General features: G+C 39.1%; 1 protein-coding gene across 8 annotated transcripts; it reads right to left on the bottom strand.

Annotated features, from left to right (window-relative positions):
* Positions 1–910: 910 nt before the first annotated feature.
* LOC115725852 (CLP protease regulatory subunit CLPX2, mitochondrial-like) lies at positions 911–9,688 on the bottom strand. 8 transcript variants are annotated; one of them, XR_004013472.2, is made up of 16 exons: positions 9,006–9,688; positions 8,751–8,812; positions 8,463–8,566; positions 8,269–8,348; positions 6,098–6,148; positions 5,188–5,262; positions 5,031–5,108; positions 3,986–4,042; positions 3,302–3,372; positions 3,084–3,183; positions 2,826–2,930; positions 2,634–2,696; positions 2,410–2,532; positions 1,578–1,731; positions 1,460–1,493; positions 911–1,374 (listed from the first exon to the last, which is right to left on the bottom strand). XR_004013472.2 is itself a non-coding variant. In XM_048279213.1 (16 exons), exons 1-14 carry the CDS (start codon positions 9,579–9,581, stop codon positions 1,594–1,596), a joined length of 1,683 nt encoding a protein of 560 aa, XP_048135170.1. In that variant the 5' UTR covers positions 9,582–9,688; the 3' UTR covers positions 911–1,350; positions 1,460–1,489; positions 1,578–1,593. The 8 variants fall into 8 exon arrangements, 6 of the variants coding, with proteins under 6 accessions (XP_048135170.1, XP_030511353.1, XP_048135168.1 ...); XR_004013473.2 differs by having other exon boundaries at positions 911–1,350; XM_048279213.1 differs by having other exon boundaries at positions 911–1,350; positions 1,460–1,489.
* Between the last annotated feature and the right edge of the window lie 4,941 nt (positions 9,689–14,629).

Below are 14,629 nucleotides of genomic sequence, written 5' to 3'. Positions count from 1 at the left end.
TCCAATTGTGGCTCAACTTAAAAAGGAAACAGAATCACCTCCTTTGTTTGATTGAATGAATTTGACACAATCTCTTTGTGGATTGTGCAAAGACGAAATCACGGATTTAGATTACTATTGTCTACTCCACCAACACTTACGTCAAATTATTTAGACTTTTTTTTTTCTATCATCTCTCTAATTCTGATTTTTGGAGCAGGAGTCCAACTCCGTACCTATAATACTAGCGTCCACTCCCCTCAAATCCCTTTACCAGCAAAGTCGCATGCATATTGGCAAATTACTTGAATTGATTATATCAATCTCCCACGCAAAAAAAATTGATCATACCAATAGATTGAATAAAGAAATAGATTAATGGATGATTTCTTTTCAAGAGATAATAATCGGCAGCTGTAGGAGGTATAGAAATTAATGGCAAATGTAATGGTATAGTGGTTTGTGGCGACAACCCATAAAGAGTCCGTTGCACTATTTTTCTAGTTTTATATGAAATCTTTTGTATTCGAAGGACTACTTTTAATAGAATTCAAGAATATAGGGTCAAGTTTAAAATGTAATACCCCAAATTAGGAATATATAATTGAACCTACCACAAATTTTTCAAATGAGCTTGAAAAGCGATATGCTATGAGGAAGGTCACCGATCATATCTTGCAGGCCTTGGCAAGGTTACATTAGCACTTAACTGCACCAACTCTTAAAATTAAGAGTAAATACTAATGCTTGAAAGACAAAATACTGACTTTTGAAAAAAAATAAGCATACGAAAGGATATAGATTCAGTACGACTTGTTTATTCAGATATCCAAAATACAATTTATGGAATCGTTTCGGAAAGTAATTTTGTAAACCATTCGATATGTTGCTGGCTGCTATGTTCCCGCTGACATGATCCAACGACAATTTATTATCCCCGGAATCCAGTCATACTAAAATTTCAATACTGACAGTTGCGGTCCAACAAAGATAGTAGTGAAGCAGTGGAGCCTATACAGAAGGACTTGCCTGGCTTCGATTATTGGCACGTCCCCAGTTATTTCCCCTTCACCTCATGGCACATATTTCTCCTTCATCTCTTATGCAAAACAAGACCTAACTAGTGATATTATCTGCTAGCAACATCGTAGCTGACGCAGCGACAATGGCATGCTATAATTCCTGTACAGTCAGTCTCCACAAGGCAAAGTACTCGTATGACCTGAGTCCACTAGGGATCCATCTCTGTCGAATATCACTTTAGCTCCGCATCTCCTATCCCCGTATTAGACCAAGCCCGACAATACGCCCACCCTTGAGTGCAATATCCTTAAGGAGCTCTTCAATACACCCATACTTTTGTGCAATAACCTTAAGAGAGCCGATGAGTGATGACTTTGTGAACCCCCAAAAAAAAAAAAAAAGTTGCTGACTTTAGAGACCAAAGTTTCCATCAGTGATTAGCATCTTGAAGTTTTCCCTCTCTCAAATTAAGTTGCAAGAGCGCTGACTACCTAGTGTAGACAAAATAAAGATCAAATAATTAGATGAAAAGAAATTTAAGCACTACAGAGCATTGAAAAAGAGGCACCAAGTACCATATTTAGGGCTTATTCATGAAAGAACTGCTTCTATTTGCAAATCCTTTTGAATAATTTTCGCTCCGCAACCTGGTCCATCCAATGGGCCAACAGCCTCCTCATCGACTAGAACGGTACGTACAGTATTGACACCTGCAGTATCCTGCGGAACCTGTACAATAGAAAGATACATCTTTTTGGCATTGGATAGTATGAGTAATGTAGGGCAACTAAACTCAAGAATACAGATTTCCCGCACTTTTCCATTCTTAACAATAGAAGAATTAATCCTCTCACAACTATTGTCAGACTAACTGACTAGTTAAGGGTTTGGTTTTTCAGCCAAGAGTATATCATTATGGAATAAACAGACTCCTGCTTCCTCAAGATTTATTTATTTATTGATTTTTTTGGTTGAGGGGTCAAACTGCTTCTTGAGAGTTATGATTCACTGACTGCAGTTGTAAAGATCGGGGAGGACAGCACACACTTTTACTATCCTTTTAGGGGGCTATACAGGATGGTGTAAGATCTTAATTTTGTTACTCTGGTTAACTGCAACAACGAGACTGGAGCTTTAGGTTCTGTACCGCCAAGTAGTCTCAAAAGAGCATAACAAATACAACTTTCATAACCATTCTAAGAAATCTACTTCTTTATTCTCAGCCACTAGTTGTCCATATAGCGGGTTGCTGAAGCATAGAGTGGAGTGACACATCGCTGATAAAACCATGTTCATATTATCAACTTTTGGGCCAGGAGAACCATACAGGAAATTAGAGTGAGTTTTCAGTACCAGAGGAAGATGCAATCAGTATATTATACAAGGAACTGAAATGGCAGTTGGTACCTCAAACATTGCTTCGATCAGTATATTCTCCAAAAGAGCTCTTAAACCTCGTGCACCAGTGTTCTTTGCCAGTGCTTTCTTAGCAATTAATCTCAAGGCATTCTCTGTAAACTGTAATTCAACCTGAAATTTATGTGATGATATAGGTTAGCACGACACTATGGCACCAACATGAACATTATCAAGAGAACATTTTCATCAAGACTACTGACAGATCAGCATACATTATTCATCCGGAACATCTTCTTGTACTGCTTCCCAAGAGCATTTTTCGGCTTCGTGAGAACCTAATGTACATCCAGGAAAAAGATTCTGTCACCTTTGCCATAAAAGAAAAGCAAAAGTGAAGAATTCATCTAAAGAAATCAGCATATTGCAGAGGCAGTACGGTTATCCTATCGGTGGTAACCATGCACCTGAACTAATTGGTCTTCACTCAAAGCTGATAGGCTAACCAAAACAGGAAACCTTCCAACAAACTCTGGAATAAGGCCATATGCAATGAGATCACCACTTTCTACCTGCATTGCCATTAATATAGGCGCATGATATCAGACTACAATTAACAAACCTGGGACAGTTGCCTATACATTACGTTTTTCACCAATAAAAGAAAATGAAATTAACAAATAATACTTAATTCAAATTCTCGAGTTCTTATTCAGATACTCAACACATTGCAACAAGGAGGATGCCACCACTGTATCTGTCAGTCCACCCACTCTCATGTTTGCGCGCACTGGTGCTCCAAATCCAATGGAAGAATCTTGTCGCCTGCAAAAATAGTAAATAGACAAAAGTTGACACTATGAACTTCCTTTCTACAAGCAATCAAATAGATGAAAAAAAAGGAACTGATTAACATCACCCAAAGATCCTGAAAGGGCTTTACCTTTCCGAGATAGTCTTATCCAAATCAACAAAGGCCCCACCACATATAAACAGGATATCCTTTGTATCTATCTAAACATCAGCACAAGAGTTTAGACATCTTAAGCATGAAAAATTACACTTCATCAAACATTTAAGATCATGTCATGAAATTAAAGTTCCAAGTAGGAGAAACATGAGAGCACGTCAAAGGGCCGCCCCCCCTCCCTCCCCCAAAAAAAAAAAAAAAATGAGACTCATGCAACCAACTGGGAAGAAGTACCAATTACCAAAGACCTTTAGGTGACTAGGGATGGCAATTTATCCCAGCATGCATATGCCCACATTGGCCGCCCCTAAAATTTTTTATTCGACTACAACTTGACAATCAATTTTCTTCTTTTACCTTTTCAAGGATTAGAAAAACTCTGTGATGTTAAATCCAAAATAATCTTTTGAATTAAAGTTAAGTTTAAGATAAATGTGGGGCAAAATTACATGGAGGGTAGCAAAATCCGAATGCCCCACGGGGTGGGGATGGGGCTTCCTCAATTTACCACAAGGTGGGGATGGGAAATCCAAGACCCACTGCCCCTCTGCCATCCCTATGGGTGACTCTCACTCCATCATTCCACCCATTAATTAATCAATAAGAGTATCCCAGAAACACGAAGTACTAATGGATGTAACAGAAAATTCAGTTTACCCGAATGTCATCTCCAGGAAGATGCTTTCGAGCTCCTTTGTCAGAAATATTCACTACCTGAGAATGACAACATAGTCCTTATGTATACATGAACTGGAAAATGTAGCCTTTGGTACTAGGAAAACAGAATAGAGAATTGATACAACTGAAGAAGCTCATGAATGCAAAAGAGAGGTACTTCGTTTGCTCTAATTTAAAAAGATCTATAACATTTTGAGGTAATTGATAGATGATGTATCGCAAAAGGCATTCGAGCTCAATGTACATAAAACCACACCACCACTTCTATACAGGCCAAAAAGCTTCCGAACTTTGCAGATACAAATCAAGTTGGAGATAAAACCATAGGTGGACTACATGTAATTAAAGCTTGAGGATGTAAGTAAGTTTCACAAGAAACAAAAGGCTATTCAAGTATTATAAGAACTGACAATTGTGCCCTTTCCTTAAAGAGTTTACAAAAAATTTATATGTCAATCTACATGTCAGATGTATGTTTTGAAAGTTCTGTTCTGAGTTAAAAAAAATCCATTTGTGTGAGGCGCTAAATTAAAAAAAAAAAAACTGTAAAAAGTTAAAGTGAATGTTATTCCAAACTGACCCAAAGATGTCAATGAGAAAACGAAAAAGATAGCATCCATTAACTTGCAAGTTACTCAAACAGGGTCTTAGATTAACATCAAATGGCAAACCAAGAAAGTACAATGGCCACCGAATCAGAACCCTCTGATTTTGAGCTAATATTGATTACTGTTCCTATAACTCAAAATTGTAAAGCAAATTAGGAAGCCGAAGGATTCCATACCCCTATTCCAGATTTCTGTACTCAATTAATAATAAAGCTAAGTTGCCCTGCTCTCATGGGAAAGAAAAATAGCATAACTCCCAATATAAATCAAAACACTAATCCAATAATTTGAAACCAAAGAAGAAAATATGTAAAACCACATGCAAGAAAACCATCCGACTGTTCTTTTTGAGCTCTTTCACAGACACTGCAAGCATGAAGGATAAAAAAGAACTAGTACAAACAAAGGAAACTCACAGTGCCTTCTAGCATTTTCAGTAATGCCTGTTGGACACCCTCCCCTGAAACATCTCGGCCAGTATCTGTATACTCAGCCTGCACATTAGTCCCACTTAGATAGTATGAGCTCTAGATACTCTATATCTTGAACAAAAAAATGAATCAGTCAGAGTACCTTCTTAGTTATTTTATCAACTTCATCTATGTAAACGATACCTTGCTGTGCTGCCTCCACATTGAAATCAGCTGCCTAAGGGCCATAACATAAGTTGAGGTTGATAAACAAGGCATGCCATGAACAGCAAGAAATTACTTCAAAATCTTTAACTATATTCTAATACTGTAAACATGAATGGATGTGTATACAATGGCAGATAGCATCTCTACCCCTATGGCTAAAACCCACCTATATGGTATGTGAAACAAGACTAGCAATACACGACGAATATACACCTCAAATCTGGTCCAGCAATTTAGCAGAAACATGCAAATGCAACCATTAAAAATTTCTAAAAGCCAGCAAGGCATTCTTGGCTTTGTAACCATGAAGCGTGTGCTCATCTCTAATTTTCTTTTTACAAGTCCACCTTCCAACTTGTGGTGTTTTGAAAGGTTTTGGCCCATTACTGTTAACTTTCTTCACCCCTTATTCTCACAATATCACTTTTTTTTAAAAATCTTTCTCCAAAACCATTTGCTAAGAGGCTAGCACCCAACTAATGGTTAGATGTTGGACTTATAACTAAGAACAAGAATACTGTTGCGAGGAAAGAAGGGCGCAGTACATTTCATGTCCCGGCTGATTTCCAAAAAAGATCTCTAAAAGGTCACTATTTTTGCTTAAATTACAATCATCCCTGCATAAAAAATAGGAATACAAAAAATCAACACATAAAACGCCATTATGAATCTTTCAAATCACAGAATTTCCCAATGGAGTAGGAAGAATCACCAACTTAAGTGGCCTTCTATATGCATATCGTATGAGATTATGATTGTTAACACTGCCAACATTTGATGATGAAACCAAGGAAAAAACCTGAAAGAGATTTCTTTTTGTTTGGCAAGAGTACTTCTAAACATACCGCAAGCAGCTTATATATTATTGACTCTACGTCTTCACCAACATAACCTGCCTGGAGAGAGAGAGAGAGGGAGAGATAGAGAGAGAATCAGTTTATCTTAGATATGCATGTAAATGATATTGGCAACAAAAAATGACAACAAAAATCACTGGCATGCAATTGCAGAACAAATTCAGGGAGGTGGCAATTGAACGGAAAAGGAAGAAAACAAAATGCATAGGGAATCTGCATCAATAACTCTAGAAAATGTTGGAATATATAAATATTAAACCACACCTTCTTTTATCAACTTAAGTTTTTAGAACAATTGGCGGTGGTCTTATAACATCTTTCATGGTATCGGAGCAGGAGTTCCCGAGTTCAAACCTTTCCAGGCCCCTATTTGCCTCCCTAATGAATATGTCGACGCTTAATACTAGGCAACAAAACCAGACTAAGCATGGTGGGGAGTGTTGGAATATATAAATATTAAACCACGCCTTTTGCTATCAACTTAGGCTTTTAGAACAGTTGGTTGTGGTATCATAAAATCTTTCAGAGAAGTTCGCTAATGACCGAGATAGCCGGTCCCATTCCTTTAGAGATTGATTCATTTAGGGGCCCTTTGCTTTGAGAAAATTCTCCCAGTTCCTATTTTCATTCTGTTTTGGAAACATGGGGAACTCGTTTTGGTAGCATATTCTAACAAGATTCTTCTGAAAAAGCTGAGACTGGTTTTCTAAACTTAAAGCTGAAGATTGAAAACAGCATAATGTCTCCACAGTTGTCAACTCAATTGAAAATGCGCTGTTGAGCAGAAGAAAAAGGAAGGCTTCGCTAATCACCTTACAGCTGATGGTTGCAAACTTTTCAAAGAAATCCCTTGTTTTCACACGTTCAAGATTAGAAACACAAAACTCATTGCAAGCATCTCAAGATCTCACACTACAATCCAAGTATTTGCAGACTTGCTCACCCAAACTCTATGTACGTGTATGTGACGCTGCAACAAGCTTTGGGAATTAATTTAATAGGGAAACCTTACTCAGGGCGTTTTCTTTTTTCATTGCCGGGAGACTATGGGCAAGGCTTATTGGTGCACAAAACTCCAAAGAAGCTTTCCGATCCCCTCCCCACCCAAACCAATAACCCCAAACCTTCCCCCCCAAAAAAAAAAAAAAAAAGAACATATAAATTTATATATATAAGTGACATTTTAGATGTTTAAAAAAGTTGATACTGGCACAAAGAAAAGAAAAATGAATTGATACAGGTGAATAATAAAATCATACAGAACATGATTTCACAATTTGCAGTTTTATAGAGGGCTCATGTACCAACACTTTCCAAGAAAACAGAAAGTTGAAAATTAGAAAATTGTTTTAAAAAAAAAAATGAACAGTTTCTCCGAACGAAAGGGAGATACATTGAAGGCTTTAGGTTTTCTAAACAGCATATTTGAACATAGAAATGCTATCAAGATTGTTAGATAGGCCTCATGTTTTCCTGAGACGGTTCTTCCCAACCCCCCCCCCAAAAAAAAAAAACAAAAACCACAAACAAAACCACGCACGCACACACAAAAAAAACCCAAAAAAAAGAAAGAGAAGAAGAAACAAAAACCCCACCCCACATAAACAAAGAACCCAAATCCAAACCAACAAAGTAAAGGAAATAGAGCAGATACTGCCATAAAAGCACTTTCTAATTGCACAAAGCATAAAAAGAGCCATTCCACAGACTGGAAAAGGCTTTTCTCATGTCATTGCTGAACACTCAGTCAACCAAAAATTTCTCCATGAGGAATACATGAGAACTGCTTTAGGCATTTGCAACTAAGAGCTGATGTCCAAATGATATCCGACATTTCATATGCTTCTTGAGAGTCGCGATACATAGTTTCTCCTCATTCTATTAAGAAATTGAGCATCACTATACCAAAACATCGTGATGTTACAGCTATCCTAGTCACTTAAAAAAAAATAAAAAATTGTCTCTCTTACCCACAATAAGAAGGCAGAGCACTTTCCGATGAACTCATTCGATCTCAAACCTCATTAGTATTTTGAATATCACACATCATTTGAGACATCACAATCTCTACATATACCACCATGCTGATGTTAGATAGTCCAACACTGTCCAACAGCATGAAGAACTTTTCACTGAGATCAAGAAGGAGGGTTACTCGCCTCTGTCAATGTTGTCGCATCTGCAATAACAAATGGGACACTCACAACGCGAGCTAGCGTCTTTGCCAGCAATGTCTTCCCTGTCCTTAAAAGCACGGCAGAAGTAAAACAGTCCACAATCATACAAACCTATGACCCCCAACATGTCCTATAACTGCAAGACAAATATCACATATTACAAGAACTGTTCGTACCCGAGCCAGTGGGACCCAGCAACAGTATATTGCTTTTCTCTAGCTCCACAGAAACATATCGATTATCATCAGCAAAACCACCAAAAGATACGTCCCCATCTGACCTGGTAAAGACATCAATTGCTCAGGCCAAAATAGAGATATCACATCAGCAAGAGCATAATTGCGCAGAGACAAGTTTCAAAATGTAAATAAGATTTCGAAGGACGCTAAACAGGGAGAAATTGGAAGATCTGTGAGCTATAAGAACACAAACTGACGTAAATCAGGAAGAGCGGGAAAACTAACTCTTTCCTGACAGAGGAGTGATATATTCTCTTGTAGTGGTTGTACACTGCCACAGCAAGAACCTGTTCACGGGGGAATATTAGTGCTAGTAAAGACTGATTCAACTAACAAAATGTGCAGTTCCAAAATGTAATCTTCATGATGCTTATCGTGCAGTTGCTGCGCAAATTCTACACAAATTCGCTCACAATTATATGAATCCAAAACAAACCAAAAAAAAAAAAAAAAACCCAAAAATAAAGCAAGAATCGGAACCTTTTTCGCCATTTCCTGCCCAACAACGAACTCGTCAAGCCCCTTGCAAATCTCCTTCGGCGTTGGCAACTTCCTCCCCAACTTCGCACCTCCTCCCCAACCTCCGTTTTTCTCCTCCCCAACCGCCACGCCGATCTCCGCCGTATCACGGCGACCTTCGCTCTTCACACAGGAAGCATCGCGGCGCCGCTCCATGTCCCTGGCAGAGACCCGGCCGATCTCGACGAAGCTCCCCTGCAGTGGCTCCAGCTTGAAAGGCCTGAAGTAGAAGGCGGTCCGGCAGTGGGGGCAAAGGTTTAGGGCCTGGTAGACGCCGGGCTCTCGTCCGGTAATGGAGAGGGGGCGATTGGAGAAGAGGAGGGGCATTTGCTTCGAGCACCGAGGACAATTCACGTCTGCCCTGATGTGGTCGTACTCGGCCCCGTCCCACTTGTGGCGCCTCTGGTCGCGGCGGGAGGAGGAGGCGCCGATCGCCGGGCAATCCACCGGGTAGGAAGGTTTGGCGACGGAGGTGGCAGTGATGGCGACCGAGAGGCGTTTGATGGCGGCTCGGGAGCGGCGGAGGGCGGCGAACATGGCTCTCTGAGGGTGACGCCACCGAAGTGACTCAGTCTAGCGAGAGGAGTTGGTTGGTGGACGGCAGCATCACACCATCAGCGAAAGAGGATGAAGAGTTAATTGGATTTTCTTAAAAAATACCCGACAATTTAAGCCATTAAATAAATATTATCTTTATTTATTTTAAAAAATTATTTCTTTTTTACGCATTAAGTGTAAATATAAAGGACCAATTTATTTTATTTTCATGATTTATTTTCATGTCTAACATCGACCCTTTATATGTTTGAATATAAATTATTTTCATATTTATCGGAATGGTACGATCCGATCCAATCCCATTCAAGACTTGAGACCAAAAAGTAAAATCCAACTCGAGGCTTTAGCAACACACATTGTGAATCATTAATCACCCGAACAGCAAGTAAATCTATCAGATTCGATAAGTGTTTGTGTATATATTTATTTATCGAAAGCATAGGTGATTTATTCAACAATGAAAGATGTCATATATTGTACTCGACAGGTTACAAAATAATTTAAAACAATTTTTGCAGCTAATAGTGTAGTGCAAAATGCAATGACATACAAGTATTCGTGGTCTTATTTGAATGAAACTTTTATTTTCAATAGAACAATTGGAATTCATAAGTTCTCATCCTATCATCACACCCCCTCGAAATTAAGATTTTTATTTTCCAAATCACAATTCTTACTCAGAATTTTGTACATCTCATTAATTTATTTATATAATTTATAAATGTTTACAACATAAATACAAATTTTAGGTAATTTACCGAATCTTGCGATATGAATCTATTATCGATTCACGATTCATAACTTTAAGATTTTGTTTAATTGTGCGCATCTCGATTTAACAATTACCTTAGTCCCATTCAAGGATTTAAGAAGAACCGATATATTCTATCATTAATAATTTATCACCTTCTCTTGCGAGCGATTCTAATTTTTCAAACGCATCGAATTTGTGTGAACCGCACGAGTGCGCAAAATGACCTTCAACGAAAGGTTACGTAAATCCAAATCGACACAAAATTGACTGGTAGTGAATGCTCAGGCGTGCGAGATAACTTCCCCTTGTCACTTCTCTCTTTCTCTCTTTGCAATTGTCTCTACTTATCGAGACAACACCTATGTTAAGCTTGTTTTCATTTTCCTTCTATTCAATATATATACACAAGGTTTCGGCCAAGAATATCGGAGTTCATTGTAAATTCAAGGACGATGATCTCGGAGTTCGAGTGATAAACAAACTATAAGCTGGGCATCCTCGGCATGATGTTCTTCTTTTGCGACATGTCATGGCCATGTTAAGTTCATCGGTTCGACATATCTGTACACAGACTGAAGGACGAAGGTTACTGCACCTACTGTCTGTGGAGAGTTTGACATTTGTTATGCATGGAATCCTCTCACAAGATATAATATGGTTTTGAGCTCTTTCGCACTTCAACCCAAGTCGCGAGGCCAGCCAACCCAAACAGCGCGTGCTCACCAGTCCTCCACACATGCTCTCTTCGGTACCATCGCTTTGCTCCGAATTCTCCCACCGCATACCTACCGCCTCTTGCTGGCACGCCGCTGCACCAACACCGTCTGAAATGACATCAATCTCGTAGATTCCAATACATATATCTCTCTCTTTCTATCTATCTCACGTGTACGCAAAAACACGGGACAATGCCCTGCTCCTCCTACCTCGGCAAGACCCGCCGTCTCGGGGGAGGGCTGCCGCAGAGCCTCCTCCCTTCCTTCGCCCCCCGCCAAAGTGGTTCTTGAGCCCTTTCGTCATTCGTTATTGGTCAAAGTGGTTCTCGATCTTTGTTGGATCCGAGGCTGTTCTGCTTATATCCCCCCTTTTTGTAAACGGGGGATGTGTTGGATTCTTGATTAGGAGGCTTCTTTTCGAGCGATTCTTGTTCTTTCTTGCTGAGATTTGTTATGATTTGATCATGGGTAAGAGTCGAATGTTCGGTGAGCTCGGGTTTGTATACGAATTCGTCAATTGGTATTTCCGAGCTTGAAGTTTAATTGGTGATTCTGGGCCGTTGTTCCTATTGGTTGATGTTTGGGAAGGCTGAGATGTGTCTGGATCAGTAGTGAATCGGCTTTGGATAGAACTATTTCCTCGTTTATGATTCCGAGGTTGGTGATGAAAGGAATTTGGCACAAAGGGTGGTAATCCTTGTTATGTCGCAAAAGGGCAGTACTAGTAGTGGAAGCAAAGTCTTGCTTTTCCCTTTTTTCTAGTCGATGAGTAAGTGATTGCGACTTTAGATGGTGATTTAATTTAGCTTAGTGTAGAACTTCGAGTCAAATGTTGCTGAGATAGTTCCTGAATTACATGTGGAGTCATGCAATTATATAAAGTAAATTGCAGCTGCTTCAACCTGGGCTAGAACAAATTAAGTCCTTTATAGCTAATTAGTTGCTTGATATATATAAATCGATAATGAAAAATACTCGGCCAAGGTGGTATCTCTCTCGAGTCCTCTTATGGAATGACCTAAGGAGCTCCATAAGTGGTTTACCCAGCTAGAAGTGAATAGCTTTGACTTTACTTATTGCATTTTTTTTTCCTGGTCGAAGACTTTACTTATTGCATTAAGACGTGCATAATTACTTGATTCTCCAAAAAAAAAAAAAAGGGAAAAAAAGGGCGACCCGACCCGAATATATTGGAGGTATATGATTCGGGTATTGGGCCCGCCAAGCTTGGCACTGTTTGGTTTCGGGCCGAGCTTGGCGCCGTTTGGTTTCGGGCCGGGTTGAGCATATATGAGACCCGGCCCAACCCGGCCCATTGACACCCCTATCCGCCGGTTCATATTGAGGATCGCTATGTAAGGTCTCCGATCACCAGAAGACAAAGAGATGTTGATCGTGGTAGATGGTATTGGGAAGAAAGGTTTTGCGGTAGCAACGCTGGTGGTGCAATAGAGGTTTTTAGTAGGGGTGATCGGTTCCAGGGTGGGTAGGTTCCGGACCTAGAACCCGAAACCTACCCCGTTATAATAGGTTTCTATTTTTTGGAACCCGGAACCCGCCCCATTTGTCTTGGGACCGGCTTTGGAACCTACCCTTTTTTTCGGTTCGGTTTCGGGGTCTACCCGAGAACCTATTTTTCTTTTGTTCCTTGTCTAGTTTTATTTTTTCAGCAAAATAATAATAGCAATAAAACGATTCAAAGTAAAAGATGGATAATAAAAATTAATATTCGCCAAAAATTACAACTACTATCAAGTATTTCCAGGATAGTTGTTGTTGCTTCAATAAATTCCCCGAAGCCTACTTTAAGCGATGAAGGCAACACTGAGGTCATTGTTTCATCATTACTATACCCAAGCATCCTCAATAGAAAAAGAAATGTCCTCCCACATTTTGCTTTGAATGAACCTCGAGGAGGGTTCAGAATTGTTGAGCAACTAGAGATAAGCTACTTTCACAATTAAGACATTATCGCTAAAAGTACATGGTAAAATTGAAAATTCATAATAGTAAATTAAACTCATCTATCTATCTATCTATCCCATCTCCAAGTAAAATAAATTAAAAAAGTTCTTTGATCCAAGATGATGGAAAATGTCATGGAGAGAGATAGGATGGATGGCCAACAACAATCGAGGACTACATCAAAATTGATCCAGGGTCCATGTCCAGCTTAAGCCACGAGAGTGCTAGTAGTGGTAGACTTGCTGCAATAAACATATAAACAAGCTATGAGTTAGCTAAATGAACGCAGCATCATTAATAGATGATTGGATGTCGGCATATACATGTTAGTAATACAATGCAGACTTGGCAAAAAATTCCAACCAACCTACCAAAAGACAAAAACAATGAATCATTAATAGAAATATATTTACTCACCGCAAAATCAAAGTTTCCACAAATGAAGTCTATTTAGTAATGATAAAGTCCTCGGTTAGACAATCCAAATCTAAAAACCAAAAAGAGATTGAATAAATATTCATCCAATATATAGAGATGTGAATGAATTATAAGATAGAAAGAAATATACACGACCCTTACCCGACTCAAACTTCTCCGCATTCTCAATGCACTCTTCAATATTAATCGGCACATGAACAGCTCTCAACCAATCTTGAGTGCAAATTAGACCCTCCACAACTCTAGGAGTCAAAGAACTTCGAAAGCAGTCAAGCACACGGCCCGATGTACTAAAAGCCGACTACGAAGCAACAGTAGTCACGGGAATAGATAAAACATCCCTAGCCATCAAAGATAAGATTTTATATTTTGACCCAAGACTCTTCCACCACATCAAAAGGTCCAGATTAAGGACATCTTCACTTTCAGCTTCAAGATACCGATCGAGCTCAGATTTTTTGTCATCAAACACTTTTTTCTTCGCATGAAGGAAGCTTTTTCGCCAAGCTTGGATGTCATATTCATTGTTACCTTCATTGTCATCAGCATTAGAACCACTGCCACTACTACTCACACTTGAACTGCCAACATTTCCAAGATTTCGGTTACTAGAAGAACCAACGAAAGATTGCTCATAAAATGCAAACAAATGCTCCAAGGCATGCTTCACGTTATTATGCATCTCATCAATTTTTGCTTCATCGTCATAAATTTGTCCATAACAAAACTTCACATAAGTCAATTTTTTTGTAGGATCCAACGCAACCGCAATCAACACCATCATATTTACTTTATCCAAACTCCCATAATATTTGTCAAACTTCTCTTTCATTTTTGTACCCATAGCATGAAGCTTAGGATCCAAAGAATTCGCCACATCGTTCAAGTATTTATACAAAAGAGCTATCCCCTCAAAATAATCACTTGAAGTAACATATGAACTCCCCGACATCCGTTTGGTGGCATCATAAAACTATTTCAAAAATTTAGAAAGAATGGTGGCATTTTCCCAATCTTCATTTTTTGGAGAATCAGTGTCAAGCTCCCTTGCGAAAGATGAATCGTCTTCTTCCATCCTTTCAAAAGCTTTTCCGAACTTTATGGCGGTTTCTAGCATAAGATGAGTGGAGTTCCATCTAGTGGCAACATCAAGA

Source organism: Rhodamnia argentea, chromosome 5, assembly GCF_020921035.1.
Source record: "Rhodamnia argentea isolate NSW1041297 chromosome 5, ASM2092103v1, whole genome shotgun sequence".
NCBI lineage: Eukaryota > Viridiplantae > Streptophyta > Magnoliopsida > Myrtales > Myrtaceae > Rhodamnia > Rhodamnia argentea.
This window is presented reverse-complemented; position numbering and strand designations above follow the sequence as displayed.